The sequence below is a fragment of the Bos taurus genome, chromosome 6 (assembly GCF_002263795.3).
Source record: "Bos taurus isolate L1 Dominette 01449 registration number 42190680 breed Hereford chromosome 6, ARS-UCD2.0, whole genome shotgun sequence".
In the NCBI taxonomy this organism is placed as follows: domain Eukaryota; kingdom Metazoa; phylum Chordata; class Mammalia; order Artiodactyla; family Bovidae; genus Bos; species Bos taurus.
In genome coordinates, this window is record NC_037333.1 from 88,601,601 (window position 1) to 88,618,793 (window position 17,193).

The window sequence follows — 17,193 nt, forward strand, 5'->3', positions numbered from 1 at the left end:
CTAATGTGAGCATAGAATACTTTACTTTTGGAGTTCAAGGTTTGCTTTCCCTTGAGGAAATTTTCTGGTACAAATAGGCACCCTTTATGTATGTCATCTTACCAAATCCTGACCACTGATTTAGGAGGTAGATGATATTATTACCCCATTTTAATTGTGAGGGAATTGAGGCTAAGAAGGCAAGAAGAACTGGTATGAGATCATGCAGTAGGTAAACAAGTTGCTGAAATGGAATTTGTACCCAGGCTATTTGGCTCAGAGCACATATGCTTAACAACCAACAGGTAGCTGTTAGTGCGTCCTCCTCAAAGGGTTATAATGCTGGTTATAATTTTTAAAACTTGAAACTCTTCATGTAAAGGCTAGATAATAAAAAGTATGAAATACTAGGAAGCATCCCTGTTCTGGTGAATTCATGGTGTTCTGTATGGAGAAAGCAATAACATAGAGACTGATAATGTAGAGATTTTTAGAATATTCTGGGAAAATACATATTGGGAAATAAGAGCCAGGCTTGACAAAGCCCTCCATTTCCTGGGAAGTGGTAGGGGCTCTCCCCTATATAGTTCTGGCTGATTGTCAAAGCATAAGTCCACATACACATGAAAAGAAAAAAAAAAAAAAAGTGAAGGGATTCCTGGAAGGAAAAGACAAAATTCAGCATGATTATAAAGAGAAGGCAGAAATAAAGTCATGCAATAAGATAGAGAAAATAGAAAGAGAATTCTGGTTCAGGAGAAAAGAATTTAAAATTTAGTGAAGAAAAATACAGAGTTGAAGGGTTAAGACCTAAGATAGAAGGGTTAGACATAAGATAGTTAAAACTTAAGATTAGAGTGTGCTTCAAATGAAAGGATGGATAGATATAATGAAAATAAAAGATCAATATCACTGCAATGACGAACCAGAAACAATTTGGTGTTGAGGATTAAAAATAGGATCTAAGATTTAAAAAGGTAAATTGAAAACTAAAGGAATACATAGAATTAGCGGACTTTTTAAACAGCAGTCAAGTTGAGAGGTAGAGAGATGGGGAGGTGGAGGTGGGAGGAAGTGGAGAGGAGATAAATCCACTGCAAGCAGATCACGAGTGTGTGACAAGTTACGGGAGGTTTTGCGTCTAGCTTCCAAATGTCACAGAGTCCCCTGCTATGGAAAAGGCAGCTTTTATATTCGGAGTGTCAAGGAAAGGTAACACGATGCTTATACCTCTGCTCTAAATCTCATTCCCAGACTTGCATTCTCATAATGGGAGCCTTTCTCCCCACTTACCTATCCTAGATCAGTGAGTGTTTCTCCTTGTTAAGATAAGCTGCTTGTCTGCTTTGGAAGCTCAGTGGTCCCTCTACTGGTGCCTCTGGGGAAGTGCATGCAGAAGCCAGTTCGCCCAGCAGGATCGAGGAGAGCCCAACAGTTCAGTGTGTCTGAGGCATAGGTGAGCGAGAGAAGAGAAATTCTGGGGATTGAGACTTGAGGGGTTGGGAGGAGCCAAGCTATGAAGACACCTGGAATCCCCAAAGCTCGTGAGGAAAGAGAAGAAGGGTACCTATGAGGGAGCCTGCCTACCTCCTCTGTCTTCTCTGTTATTGTTAAATCTACAGCTCAAATCCTCAGGGAAGTTCTAAAAATGCTCATCCATTATTTACTGAACGAGTAAATGGGTAGATAGGTAAGAGGTTGTGACAATGTACCATTTATTGTGGGAATCAGGGAGAGGGAGACAACGGTTGGAAACAACCAATACTTGGAAACAGACAGTTGCAAGTTGTGCTATTACTATAATTATTCATTATCTTTGCCATCATTTGATGAAATAATTAATATAATTACTCACATTATTTTTGCCATTATGTACTGAGTGCCTTCAGTATGTCAGTTACTGTACTCAGTCTTTTAACATTGTATAATTTTTGGTCTTCACAAAAACCTTGCAAAGTATTGTATGTTGTTGTTCAGTCACTAAGTCATGTCTTACTCTCTGCGACTCCAAGGACTGTAGCCTGCCAGGCTCCTCTGTCCATGGGATTTCCCAGGCAAGAATACTAGAGTGGATTCCTTTTCCTTTTCTGGGGGATCTTCCCGGACCAGGTATTGAACCCGCATCTCCTGCGTTGGCAGGCGAATGCCATAGGTATTCAAATTCTCTTTTTGTAGATTAAGGTCAGGGAGGTCAAAGTATCGTACTCATCATCAGAAACACTAGTGAGTGGAGGACCTAACTTGAGCCGAAATAAGTTTGACTACAAAGTTCGTGCCTTTTTCATGACATTGGAAGGAAAGAGAAGTCCAGATTTTGCATGAACCTGCGGTTAAAACCTCTGCCCCTCCTGTACTGGCTTTAGCTACTTGGAGCTCTGAATTCATAGAAGCCCCAGTAGGTGCTGGGAAATAGGGTAGTCTCACTATGTAGGTACGCATGGTAGTTAGTTTTTGTAGCCTGGGACTGAAGCTATCCTGTGCTTTTATAGGTTGGTCAGTGAATTTCAGCATCATGAGCAATACTGGTTCTGTGGGAAAATATTTTCTGAGACAAAATTCACCAAAATTCCAGTGGAAAATAGCCTATATTTCTCACTTTGAATAATCAATGTGTTAAAAACTGATAATTATTATTCAAAGATAGTATCAACTGTTTTGACTATGCATCATACATAACCGCACAGACTTGAACGATACAGAGATACAAGGCAGTGTTTCCTCTCAAGTGGGATCAAGTTTAGGTCTAATGGGAAAGTTGAATATGTGCATACATCAGCCATACTTTAATAAAAAATTATTTAGCAAAAGATCAAATATGTGCAGAACAGTTGGGTAGGAAACGAAATGCTTATACTATTGTATTTCTTTGTAAAATTTAGATATATTTTATCTTTAAAGTAATACATAATCACTGCAGAAAATTTAGAAAATACAGAAAAGAGAAGAAAATCATAATACTTTTATTCCAACACTGCAGAAATACCCATCATAAATATATATACAGTGTAGGAGTATAGAATGTCATACACGTATACAAGTCCACACTCCCATGGATGCCCTCTGTCCCTCCATCTATCGTTTGAATGCTTAATAATGCAAGCTTTGCACACTCGTGCTACTACCTGCTTATACAGAGCCATCAGTTCAAGCAATTATCTCTGAGTCCACAGGGGAGCGCTTAGGACACTCCTGTCGCCTCACTCCCTGAATTCTCCAGGCGTGATCCTTGGCACCACTCCTGTGCCACTGGGATCAGCCGTGCCCTCCAGGTACTGCTGTCTCCTGTTCAGCGGCAGACTGCATCCCTTTCAAGGGATGACAAAGCTGCTTTATGTTTTGTTGTTCAGGGAAAAAATAATACCTTCCCCAGACACCAGGATTCTACTTGTTTAGTCACTGTTGTGTCAGTGCTGCTTCTGTCTTAATGGTGTGCAGAACTTTAGTGAAAGTACTCACACAGCCCCCTTCCAAAGCGTTATCCTGATTCCACAGAACTCAGAATCGAGTCTAATGGAGGCGCAGCTGGGGAACCGCTGAATTACTCCTGTCTTCTACTGCCCAGGCCTTTCTTAATGGGCGGAAGTCTGTGAACCTGACTTCTTGTCTCAGGACAGGTTCTCATAAGTAGTTCTCACTCCTCAAGTGCTTTCTGAGAGGGAAGCTCACTGCACGGGCTTGTTATATTTGCCCAGAACTATACTATGCCCAAGGAGTTGAAACTACTCCTACAAATTCAAAGTGGAGATGACACAGAGCCTTATTTTAAGGAGGTGACAGAGGGCAGTACATTAGGTAGCATTTATAAATTATCAGCACATTGTCTGAAACCTAGCAAATATCAATACACTCAAAAGATGTTGGCTGTTCCATTGTTGTTTTTTTTTAGTGTTAAAAAATAGAATGTACACGTTAGTCTTCAAAACAGCCATTTTAATGATTTTTTAATATTCCAGTATGTGGGTACAATGGTGGCTCAGCAAAAAAGAATCTGCCTGCAATTCAAGAGAGGTGAGCTTTGATCCCAGAATTGGGAAGATCCCCTGGGGAAACAAATGGCAACCCGCTCCAGTGTACTTGGCTGGGAAATCCCATGGACAGAGGAGCCTGGTGGGCTTATAGTCCATGGGGTCGCAAAAGAATCGGATATGACTTAGTGACTAAATGACAACAAGAACACGTGGGTACAATAATGAATTTATTCCCTGTTTCTGGGCATGAAAATTGTGTCATAAATTGTGGCAATGAATATTTTTGTACATATGTCTTTGTCCCCTCTCTGATTTTTTTTTTCTGGATTCCCAGGACTTAGAATTAGGGGTTAACATGGAGTTAATTAGAATCTCCTAGTCCTTTGACTGTGTTTTGCTGGCGCTCAGAGGATACAGTGATTGCGTGCTTCTCAAACCCACCTGTATTAATAATAGTTTCTGAAAAGAAACTTGGCTTGTGTTTCCTTATTCTTTTCAGCCTTTCCGATGGTCCACCTTTTGTGGAGATGTGGACCATCTCTTTGTCCATTATCAAGGCGGGGCTAGGGTGGAGGTTGGAGAAGGAAATGGCAACCCACTCCAGTGTTCTTGCCTGGAGAATCCCAGGGACAGCGGAGCCTGGTGGGCTGCCGTCTATGGGGTCGCATAGAGTCAGACAGGACCGAAGCGACTTAGTAGCAGCAGCAGCAGGGTGGAGGTGGGAGAGGGTGGAGCTGAAATGGGAAGATCAGAGGCATGTTCAGAGGGCTATCCAGTTAAGCTAAGTTTCTGTCTGATTGTTTAGATCGATCAGGGTTCTATGGCCATCTGGCCAGGGCTGTTTTTGTGCGTCCTGTGGGCACCACTTGGATAAGCCAAGCCTGGGAGCTGCAGAGGGCCACCTTGGCTTCTCCATTGTCCCCAACTTCACCCCTGCTTCCCTCCCTTTGCCCAGTGCCTGCGCTGGTGTCACATACACGTTGGAGACTTCACTGTGGACGACTGTCAGGCAGCAAAGGCTTGGTGGCATTTCAGTCCAGGAGTCAGGCGACTCAGAGTCACCTTGCTTTGGGCCAGCTGCCTGCACTGAGACCTCAGGGAGAAGAAAAGGGCTTTTCGCTGGGCTGGACAGTGAGACTGATGCGGTGCACACCTGCTCTTCTGTTGGCTGGTCCTTCTTTGCCATCATCTCTAGCTGATGGCAACTGGCACAAACCGTGTCTGCCAGCCACCCAGGGCAGCCCAGCCTAGCGGTGGGGCGGGGCTGGAGTCCTCTGTCTTGTGATAGAAGACTTATATAATATCCTTAGTTTTGCCTCTTGGTAGAAAAAGCCTAAAATATTAATATTTGTTGGATCCATGGTTTAGAGTGTCGTAGAAATAGCTACTTGAAGCTTTGAGATACTTTTTATTATACCTATTCAAGCACAAATAAGGCCACTAGATGTTTCCAATTTGAATTTGGAAATGAAGACCAAGCAAAGGTTTTTTTGGGGATAAGCAATAAAATATGGATTGAGGTACATTTTCCCTACTCTTCACACCTTGTTTTCTTTGTAGTTAAATCTTTCTTGATCAGAAAAAAAAGACAACGTATTTTATTAAATAGACAGAGACCAGGTTTTAATTTTGAATATTCAAAGTGATTGAATCACTGACATTTATATGGTTGTTGGGAAACTGTTCTGTAAGAGACATCTGAGTTGACTGTCAAACTACTAAAGTTTCAGATAGTGTATTGGCTTTATCATTAATAGCATCTAAAGGGCCCTCAATGTCCAGGTGTGTTATATTTGAAATATTTATTGGGAAGTTAGTTTTTTAGGATAAATGTTGTTCACAAGAAAATACTATAGGAAAAGCTAATGTATAACCTATTTTCTACCCAATGTAATAAAAATAGAAAAAAGCATTTATCCTAGTAATAATTACATAAAGATAATTAAATTTACTATAATAGGTATATTGATGAGATATGCTTGAATAAACATGTGGAATAAACATGAAGATGGAGATAGACATTGTGAAAATTGTGAGAACATCAGGTCGTTTTCAGATCCTTTAAACTTGAGAGTGAGAGCTAGGCAAAGGTGTGGGTGGTGTGCGGCTTTCAATAAGTAAGGCAGGTTTGCAAGCTGGCCTTCTAGAACTCAGTGAGTGCTTGTTTTTTTTGCCACTCATTTCTTATTCAGACTCCTCAGCAACCTTGTGAAGCAGAAACTGTATGCAGCAGAGATGCAGTTCCAACCAATTACTGTGGATTTTGCTCACCTGGTGGAGACGTGCTGTCAAGCAGAGAAAAGTGAAACATGTTTCCAAGAAGAGGTATCCCTGTTTCCTTGTTTATTCTCTTAGCATTCGTAGGGGTTATTAAGTTACAAAAAAATTCTCTGTTCTAGTCATGAACGGACTGGGAGAAAATCCCAGTCTCAGTGAATTGGTGTAACTAAGTATTTTGGTTGAAGACACACTAATATTTATGTTCATTTGCAGAAACTAGGTGTGTTAGACACGAAAAGAGATAAACAGAAAGTCACTGATCTTAGATGAACTGAGATGTTTCGGATTGGGGGTGGGGGGGAAGAAGGATGAGCAAGACTCTGGTCACTGTAGAGAAAAGGTGTCCGTGGAAATATAGAGAAATTTTAAACAAGTAACAATTTAAAGGCCTGTCTGGGCAAGCTGTAGCTTTGTTTTAGAAATTTCTGGGGGCACAATCAGAAAGAGTCACTAAAGGTAGTTTGGGGCTTAACTAGGAGACCAGGTGAAAAACATTGTGTTTTCTCAGTGGCAGATCATTAGAATAGGCGGTTGAAGAATAGAAAGAGAAACTACGATCAGAAGAAAGTGTCTCTGTGCATATCCACTAAACTGACTACCAGGTGATTGTTTTGTGTTATCAATCTAATTATACACAGTTAACAAGCAAATGACTTTTCATAAGATGGTAAAGTTGTGTGACTTAAATTTCTAAGAATATGGTGATCCTACCATCACTCTGAGGTACAGAAAATTCATGTAAATTCATGGAGGGAACCTGGGATGGCCATTCTCCTGCAGATATGACGTGAGAAACAGAAATTCAGTTATAGTAGGTTATAGTGTCTGAGTAGAAGAATCCAAGTATATGGTTAAATATATATATATAATAAAAGCAGCCTTTACAGTCAAAACAGGTTGGGGCTAGTTAAGGCTGGGGTTTAGCAATGGCCTAGGGAAACATTTTCACAGGTAACAATTTTCACAAATGCCTTAATTACCTTCAGTGGCTCTTTTCTGGGCTTCCCTCATAGCTCAGTTGGTAAAGAATCTGGCTGGCTCTTTTCTACTTTTTCAACTAAACTGTACATGTGCTTATGTTAAAAGTCACATATCTATAGTCTAAGCCAAAGAACTGGTGCTTTTCAATTGTGGTGGGAGAAGACTCTTGAGAGTCCCTTGGTCTGCCATGAGATCAAACCAGTCAATCCTAAAGGAAATCAATCCTGAATATTCATTGGAAGGACTGATGTTGTAGCTGAAGCTCCTTTACTTTGGCTACGTTATGCCAAGAGCTGACTCACTGGAAAAGACCTTGATGCTGGGAAAGATTGAAGGCAAAAGGAGAAGAGGGAGGCAGAGGATGAGATGGTTAGATAGCATCACTGATTCAAGGGACATGAATTTGAGCAAATTCCAGGAGATAGTGAAGGGCAGGGAAGCCTGGTGTGCTGCAAGCCATGGCATCGCCAAGAGTCAGACACCACTTAGTGACTGAACAATAACCATAATCTGTGGCTCAGCTGGTAAAAAAATCCACATGCAATGTGGAAGATCTGGGTTTGATTCCTGGACTAGGAAGATCCCCTGGAGAAGGGAAAGGCTACCCACTCCAGTATTCTGGCCTGGAGAATTCCACCAAGTGTATAGTCCATGGGGTCGCAGAGAGTTGGACACCACTGAGAGCCTTTCACTTTCACTTTCATAACCTTGTCAAAAAGGTAGTCAAACTACCGCCCTCTGGCTAACTTAGCTTCCCTCCCTGTTTATGTAAATAAGGTTGTGTGGGCACACAGCCCTGCCCATTTATTTACATGTTGTCTGCGTTGCTTAAAACAGCAGAATTGAATAGTTGTAAAATTGAGTAGTTGTGACAGAGACTGAATGAACTACAGAGTTCCAAATATCTGGCTGTTCACAATAAGAACTTTGCTGACTGCCAGACTAGCTGATACACAAAATGAAAACAGTCACAAATGTCCATTTTTTCATTTTAAAGCCCTTTTACTTTTTGTATTTAGAAAATACATTGCTACCTGAGCAACACCAGTAATAACAACTATTGTAGTTTTATTATATATCTTATATAATATATATATATTATAGTTAATAATATTGTAATATCTTTGTATGGGGAAGAAGGTGGTCAAAAAGTACAAACTTGCGATCAGTTACGAGATAAACAAATGCCAGGGATATGATTTGCAACATGATAAATATAATTAATACTTGTTCTTGTTGTTCAGTCGCTGAGTCGCGTCTGACTCTGCAACTCCACGGCCTGCAGCACGCCAGGCTTCCGTTGTCCTTCACTATCTACCTGAATTTGCTCAAATTCATGTCCATTGAGTCAGTGATGCTACCTAACCATTTCATCCTCTGTCACTCCCTTCTTTTTATGCCTTCAGTCTTTTCTAGCATCAGAGTCTTTTCCAATGAGTCAGCTCATAAACACTTTTTCAGAAAGGCCTGTACTTAAGAATTCCCTAGAGAATTTTCTTGACATGTTCTTGCTCATAAAGAGGAATACTTCTTGCTGGAACTATCTCACCAATAGCATGATAGGAAGATTTCTGTGTGCTTTTTCCTACACTTTTTGTCGAACAACCATTTTCAACTTAATGGTTGAAAAGCCCAAATTTCCTCCCTTCCCTCTCCGCTTTAGGATTTCTCCACAAATTAAGGAAGCAAATAGGAGCTATCTGAAGAATATATCATAATAACTATCATTTGCTAGATTAACTTCTTCAGATAAAAAATGGATTATCTGTAATTATGCATCATCTATAAAGTTTCATGAAGTTTATCTCCTTATGATTATTCTAAGGCAGTGATTCTGGAATATTTGTGTGCATCAGAGTTGCTTGGAGGGCTCGTTAAAACAAAATCAGTGTTTTTTACTCACAGGATTTCTGATCAATAGATCAATAGATCTGGGGTGGGGTCTGGCAAGTTCCCAGGAGCTGCTGATGCTACTGGTTTGGAGAAGACTTGAGGAACCACTTTAGGGTGAAAGCAGATAATCATAAACTAGTCCCCCATCCCCTCCCAATATTTTCATATATCTAACTCCTAGTGAGAAGTTAGAACCAAGGACAGTAACAAAAATAATGAAGCAATTGAAAAGTAACCTATTTATGAAAAGAAGTGAAAGAATTTGAGGATGTTAAATAAAAAAGGTAAGACTGGAATATTAAAAAAATAACTTTATGTTACATGAATAGGCTTAGCCAAAAATATAGGACTATATAATCAAAAATATAAAATATAGGAATATAATATCTTGGAATCTTATCAGCAAGAATTTGTGTGACTCTGTGTGTGTCTCTGTTTGTGGAAGAGGCCTAGGTTTGACTGTAGTGCAAAGGAATAATTCCTAGTGGCTTTGGGGGTCTCCAAAGTCCCCCAGGTAAAGTCTGTGTGATCGGTTGTGTCCGACTCTTTGTGACCCCATGGACTGTAGCCCACCAGGCTTCTCCGTCCATGGAATTTTCCATGGAAGGATATTGGAGTGGGTTGCTGTGCCCTCCTCCAGGGGATCTTCCCAACCCAGGGGTAGAATTTGAATCTCCTGTGTCTCTTCCATTGGCAGGTGGATTCTTCACCACGGTGCCACTTGTGAAGCCTTAGAAGTGATGAGGCTTACCCAATTAGTCTGTAGATTTTCCAGTTAGACTAACTGCTGCGGGGACCTACAGGCATTTTCTTTGTTTGAATAGTCAATTATGTGAACCTGTTCTGCCTGCTAAAGGATAAAGTCGGCAGGCTTGAAGATTGCCTTTCTAGCTATGACTGGTGGGAGGATAAAACATTTTTAGACAAGATGGAAGACATTCTGAGAAGTAAACCAGAATGCAGGAAAAATCCAGGGAGAAAACAGTGAGCCGAAGTTAATGTTGGAATGTCAATAAGAATAAGAATGAAACAAAAAGAAGGAATAAAATAAGAAACTCAGCCATACAAGGTGAATTTGAATCTTCCAAAGAACAGGAATCTCATATTTCATGAGGTAATAATGTGAATTGCAGACATCAGCAGTTTTAAGAAGAAAAATACTCAGATCAGAGGGGAATGATAATTATAGCCTGAGATAATTATCTGTCAGCCAACAGAATATAACATAGAAGAAGGTTAACAAGAATTAGCAGAAATTTGGGCAGGTTGAAATGATGGTTTGAAAAATAATATATGAAATTTAATAATAAAAAAAGCAGTGCTCTGCTTTTAGTTGTGACTCAACACAAGTTCATGTGAAAAGACTTGCTGTTTTAAGTAGCCTCTGCTTACAGTTTGCAGAGAAGGAGATGGCACCCCACTCCAGAACTCTTGCCTGGAAAATCCCATGGACGGAGGAGCCTGGTAGGCTGCAGTCCATGGGGTCGCTAAGAGTCGGACATGACTGAGGGACTTCACTTTCACTTTTCACTTTCATGCATTGGAGAAGGAAATGGCAACCCACTCCAGTGTTCTTGCCTGGAGAATCCCAGGGACGGAGGAGCCTGGTGGGCTGCCATCTATGGGGTCGCACAGAGTCGGACACGACTGAAGCAATTTAGCAGCAGCAGCAGCAGCTTACAGTTTGATGGGTCTATTATTAAAGCTACTGCAATCCTGGGATGCATTTCTGGAGAAAAAGCAAGGATCAGAGTAAGCAATGTGATATCTCGGTCATATGGATCCAGTCATTCTGAGATACTGTATTTAGTTTCTTTTATAAGTAATACATGAACATGACTAAAGCAAGAGTCCAGACAGAAAAGCAGGGTACATTTCCCATTCCCAAAAGATAAGCAATTTAAATCTTTCCTATTAGTACTCCTAGTGATTAGTGTTATTACTTTGCTGCTGCGTTGCTTCAGTCGTGTCCGACTCTGTGCGACACCATAGACGGCAGCCAACCAGGCTTCCCGTCCCTGGGATTCTCCAGGTGAGAACACTGGAGTGGGTTGCCATTTCCTTCTCCAATGCATGAAAGTGAAAAGTGAAAGTGAAAGTGAAGTCGCTCAGTCGTGTCCGACTCTATGGACCCCATGAACTGCAGCCCACCGGGCTCCTCTGTCCACGGGATTTTCCAGGCAAAAGTACTGGAGTGGGGTGCCATACTTCTTAAAATATTGCTATCATTTAAAGAATATAGTGTGTTTACACTGACTTCAACAATACCACTTGTAGACTTTTAATATATTTTTAGGTAAAGTGTTTTTTTTTTTTTTGATTATATTCTTCCTTGGTTCTTACATTTCAGTCAGCATCTAGTGATTTTCCATAACATAATTAACATCTAAATTTCCTTCAATTTCTTTGCCAGCTTTCCTTTTAAAAGCTATACCATTATTTCCACACACTCTAGGTTTGTTTATCCTGCTTTGTTAATGTAAGGTGTATGTGTGCTAAGTTGCTTCAGTTGTGTCTGACTCTTTGTGACTCCATGGACTGTAGCCCACCTGGCTCCTCTATCCATGGAAATTCTCCAAACAAGAATACTGGAGTGGGTTTCCATGCCCTTCTCCAAAGTTCAAGGTGTATACAGTTTGTCAATAGGTTGATGTTAACAAGTGGAAACCAATAAATAGTATGTTCAATAGTGCGTTTAACTTTAATGTTATTTACAGCCGTACGATGAATGGATTAGTTCAACAACTTATCCGGTATCGCTTTAAAAATACCAATATTAAATGAAGTCTTTTTTCTTATTGTCAAATGCAGAAAATATGCCATATTTGTTTAGTTTTACATATTTGGACTATGATTTCCTCATACATCCTTCTTTCTTGAGAGGTTCTAATTATCTTTCTTTTTCCATCAGTTCAGTTCAGCCGCTCAGTCGTGTCCGACTCTTTGCGACCCCATGAATTGCAGCACGCCAGGCCTCCTTGTCCATTACCAACTCCCGCAGTTTACTCAAACTCATGCCCATCAAGTTGGTGATACCATCCAGCCATCTCATCTTCTGTCATCCCCTTCTCCTTCTGCCCCCAACCCCTCCCAGCATCAGAGTCTTTTCCAATGAGTCAACACTTTGCATGAGGTGGCCAAAGTATTGGAGTTTCAGCTTTAGCATCAGTCCTTCCAATGAACACCCAGGACCAATCTCCTTTAGGATGGACTGGTTGGATCTCCTTGCAGGCCAAGGGACTCTCAAGAGTCTTCTCCAACATCACAGTTCAAAAGCATCAATTCTTCGGTGCTCAGCTTTCTTCAGTTCTTAATCATACAGTTTTTGTAATAGCATATTCTATCATCTTATAACTATATTTGAAAAGTCCTCTGACTTACTCTTTCAGTTTGGACCTAGTTATTTCTAGAATTGACTATCCATGGAAAGTTTCTTCCTAGTGTGAAGTGAAGTAAAAGTGAAAGTCACTCAGTCGTGTTTGACTCTTTGCAATCCCATGAACTAACCCATAGAATTCTCCAGGCCAGAATACTGGAGTGGGTAGCCTTCCCTTCTCCAGGGGATCTTCCCAACCCAGGGATTGAACCAAGGTCTCCTGCATTGCAGGCGGATTATCTACTAGCTGAGGCACAAGGGGAGCCCAAGAATACTGGAGTGAGTAGCCTATCCCTTCTCAAGGGGATCTTCCTGACCCAGGAATTGAACCAGGGTCTCCTTCACTGCAGGCAGATTCTTTGCCAACTGAGCTATCAGGGAAGCCCCTCTTCCTAGTGTAACTTTGGGTAAAATGGACTATTTCTAAAATTCCATTTTATGTTTTTTCTTGAATTCTGTTAAGTTTTTCTGGGCTTAAGTATGTAATTACATACTTAAATGCTTAAGTATGTAATGTATTTATGTATTTTTTCAGAATGGGCACCCAGGAGAAAAACTTTTGGTGTCCTTATGTGTTTAAATTATTATTTTATCCATATATTTACACAGTTTTTTTTTTTAGCTTGTATGTTAGCTTGAATTCTTTAGTTGTAAATAATATGGTCAAATTCTGGATAACTTAAATTAAAAATAGTATATTGAAAAGATAGTAGTGATTTCAGAAATCTTTAGGAAGCTTTAAAAAATGGACTGAGCAGCAGGTAAGAACAGAAGTAGCTCAGAAATCAATGACTTTCTGGTCTTGTACTGCTGGAATATCTCTACATGTTGCTCTTCTGAGCTCCTATCTCTGCATTTTGAGATGTTGATTAATATCATATCAATGACTTTAATTTTCAGAAGTTCATCAATAGCTCTTACATTGATGGTGGGTTTTTCAATAGGCTTTATTCTTTCTGGTATATTGCTACTATTATTGAATTGGGACTTCAAAAGAGATAAAAGGATGTTGGCAAATGGCTATATCCTAGAATGTAGTCTTGAAAAGTATGTCACAGGATGTAGAGAAATAGATAAGCAATATTTATTCCAAAGTTCAGATGATGATAGGTTAGTAGTCTCCTATATGGACAACATATGGACTTGGGAGAAAATATTTGCAAACAATGGTACTGACAAGGGATTAATTTTCAAAATATACAAACAGTTCATACAGCCTCATATCAAAAGACCAAATAATCCAGTCAAAAAATGAACAGAAGACCTAAATAGATATTTCTCCAAAGAAGACATACAAATGGCTAGCTGGAAAAGATGCTCAATATTGCTAATTATCAGAGAAATGTAAATCAAAGCTATAGTGAGGTATCACCTCACACCATTCAGAAAGGCCCTCATTAAAAAGTCTACAAATAAGAAATGCTGAAGAGAAAACAAAGGAACCCTCGCTCACTATTGACAGAAATGTAAATTGGTGAAGCCACTAAGAAATAGTATGGAATTTCCTTTAAAAATACTAAAAGTAGACCTACCATGACCCTACAATCCCACTCCTGGGCATATATCCAGAAAAGATGAAAACTCTAATTTTTCAAAGATACATGCACCACAGTTCATAGCAGCACTACTTACAATACCCAGGACATGGACGCAACATAAGTATACCCACTAACAGATGAATGGATAAAGGAGATGTGATATCTATCTCTCTGTCTCTCTCTCTATATATATGTATATAAATATATAAAACAATGGAATATTACTAAGTCATGAAAAGAGTGAAGTGATGCCATTTGCAGCAACATGGACGGACCTAGAAATTATCATACAAGGCGAAGTAAGTCAGATGGAGAAATACAAATAGCATACTATATCACTTCTATGGGAATCTAAAATATGATATAATGGAATGTATTTCCTAAAGAGAAATAGACTCACAGACATAGAAAACAAACAATGATTGCCAGAAGGGGATAGCAGGGGGTGGAAGGAGATAAACTAGGAGTTCCAGGCTAATATATACATACTACTGTGTATAAAATGGAGAAGGCAGTGGCAACCCACTCCAGTACTCTCGCCTGGAAAATCCCATGGACGGAGGAGCCTGGTAGGCTGCAGTCCATGGGGTCGCTAAGAGTCGGGCACGACAGAGCGACTTCACTTTCACTTTTCACTTTCATGCATTGTAGAAGGAAATGGCAACCCACTCCAGTGTTCTTGCCTGGAGAATCCCAAGGATGGGGGAGCCTGGTGGGCTGCCATCTATGGGGTCACACAGAGTCGGACATGACTGAAGCGACTTAGCAGCAGCAGTGTATAAAATAGATAAACAAGGACCTACTGTATGGCACAGAGAAATATATTCAGTGTATTGTAATAACTTATAATGGAAAAGAATCTGAAAAAGAATAAATAGGAGAACTTCCCTGGTGGTCAGTGACTAAGACTCTGCACTCCCAAAGAAGGGGGCCTGGATTTGATCCCTGGTCAGGGAACTAGATCCCACATGCTGCCACTGAGAATCTGCATGCTGCAATGAAGACTAAAGATCTGTGTGCTCCAACTAAGACCTGGCAAGCCAAATAAATACATAAATATTTTTAAAAGATACATGTGTATGTACACACACACATATATGGGCTTCCCAGGTGGCTCAGTGGTAAAGAACATTCCTGGCAAAGCAGGAGCCACAGGTGACTCGAATTCCATCCCTGGGTCGGGAAGATCCCCTGGAGAAGAAAATGGCAACCCACTCCAGTATTCTTGCCTGGAGAATTCCATGGACAGAGGAGCCTGGTGGGGTGCAGTCTATGGGGTTTCCAAGAGTTGGACACAACTCAGTGACTGAGTACATATGTAAATATGGGGTTACCTAGAGCTGTTTTAAAATGCAATGTGAAGCTGATGTTGATTGTTCATTTTTACTCTGCAGCAAAAGAGTGCCATACTTTAGTGAGAAGGAAGCAAATTTTTATTTATGCCAAATCTGGGGTCTTGAACGTAGGTGTCATCGCAGTGAATTAAGTCCTTAAACTAAGGGACTAGGCCTATGAGCAATTCTATTCTAAGACCTTGAGTGGGGGACATATTAGGATATATCTCAGGCATGCAACAGGCAAGTCTTAAAGATTTTCTATTTGGGATCAGAGCTGTTTAGCTGTGTTCTCTTTCTCACAGATGTGCTTATTTGCTTTATTTATTTATTTTTTTTTAGGGGTCCAAACTGATTGAAAAGTGCCAGCTTCTTTTGGGAGGCTAAATGATTCCAGAAAATGTCATCGTAGGATCTTTGTTGAGAACTGCATTTTGTTTTTCATGAATAATGAAATGCATGTTTAATATTCAGAATAAAAATCAGTAGTGTCAGCTTTCATCTGCTAACAATGCTACTCAAGAACACTAACCAATCTAGAATAAATCTCTAGTTTCTTACTCAGCAGAGGAATCTATTTATTGCAACTCTTCTGCAACCTCCTTTCTCCTCATAAACTTTCTATTTCTCAGAAGCAGCACTGGAAATATGAACTCAAGGGCAGGGCGGGGGTGTGTGGCTTTCAAAGGTCTCAGGTGGATATAATGGGTGCCACATGCCACATCAAGCTGGGACCTGGCTGCTGGGTTTCTGGAATGAAAAAGATCCAAAGTGCCACTTAGGGTTTCTATCCATACCACTACTGAAAATAATTATTGATGAGCTGAATGAAATGGTTTTGTAAGAAAGTTACTTTCATAACAGTATTCTCATTCATCTTTACCTTAGATATGTGATGCTGACATTGTCACCAAGGAATCCCAATATATTCGTATTAACTTGAACTTTCAATGATGATGTGTATCAGCAGTTTTTTTCCCCAGAACTCCTGGGAGAAAGACATAAAGAACTTATTCTTTGAACTTAGTTTTCCAGATTTTTTTGTGTGTGTAATGAAGTAAAAAAAAAAAAAAAAAGCAGAGATATTTTAGTGCTTACTAAATGAACGATTTTGATTAGAGAAAATATTTAATGCTCTTTTCAGTGCTCTATACTTGATTTCAGTTTCTCCTCACTCCAGTAATTTCAATGTGTTCATATATATATATTAGCAAATTAAATCCAAAAATCATTGAAGTATCTATTAGGTTCAATAAACTGTACTAGGTATTATAGGGAATGATATGAATATGATATGACCAGATCACTAATGAATTTAAACAAGATATAATCACATGAGGAATTGTAATAATGGGCAGATTACACATTTCCAGTGTCATAAGAGCAGAACTAACTGATAAGGTAGAACCCAGGGGTTTGAGATCACACATTACCCCAGAGACCAGGAAAGTTCATGGGAGAAGTGACCCTGGCCAATGACTAGAAAATGTACGTGATGTGTTTTAAGACAAGAATAAAGTAGTAAGACTCAGTGGAAGCCTAGGTGACAATGCTGGGTGGGAACACATTGTAGCTTAGTTACAACAATGAAAAGTATTTGTAGAGCAGTCCTGTCCAACTCTCTGTGACTGTAGCCTCCCAGGCTTCTCCATCCATGGAATTCTCCAGGCAGAATACTGGGGTACCCATTCCCTTCTCCAGGGGTTCATCCTGACCCAGGGATTGCAGGGATTCCCACATTGCAGGTAGATTCTTTACTGTCTGAGGAACCAGGGAAGCCTAGTTATAACAATAGCTAGTATTTATCATACACTTCTTACATGCAAAGTGTCAGCCTTTAAATG

General features: G+C 40.1%; 1 protein-coding gene across 1 annotated transcript in view; it reads left to right on the forward strand.

Annotated features, from left to right (window-relative positions):
* Positions 1–16,408, forward strand: part of LOC100140503 (alpha-fetoprotein-like) — a 50,201-nt gene extending 33,793 nt beyond the window's left edge. The window contains 2 exon segments of the mRNA XM_024993594.2: positions 6,140–6,272; positions 15,692–16,408. Of these exon segments, the coding sequence (XP_024849362.2) occupies positions 6,140–6,272; positions 15,692–15,736 (178 nt within the window). The 3' untranslated portion in view covers positions 15,737–16,408.
* Positions 16,409–17,193: the final 785 nt, after the last annotated feature.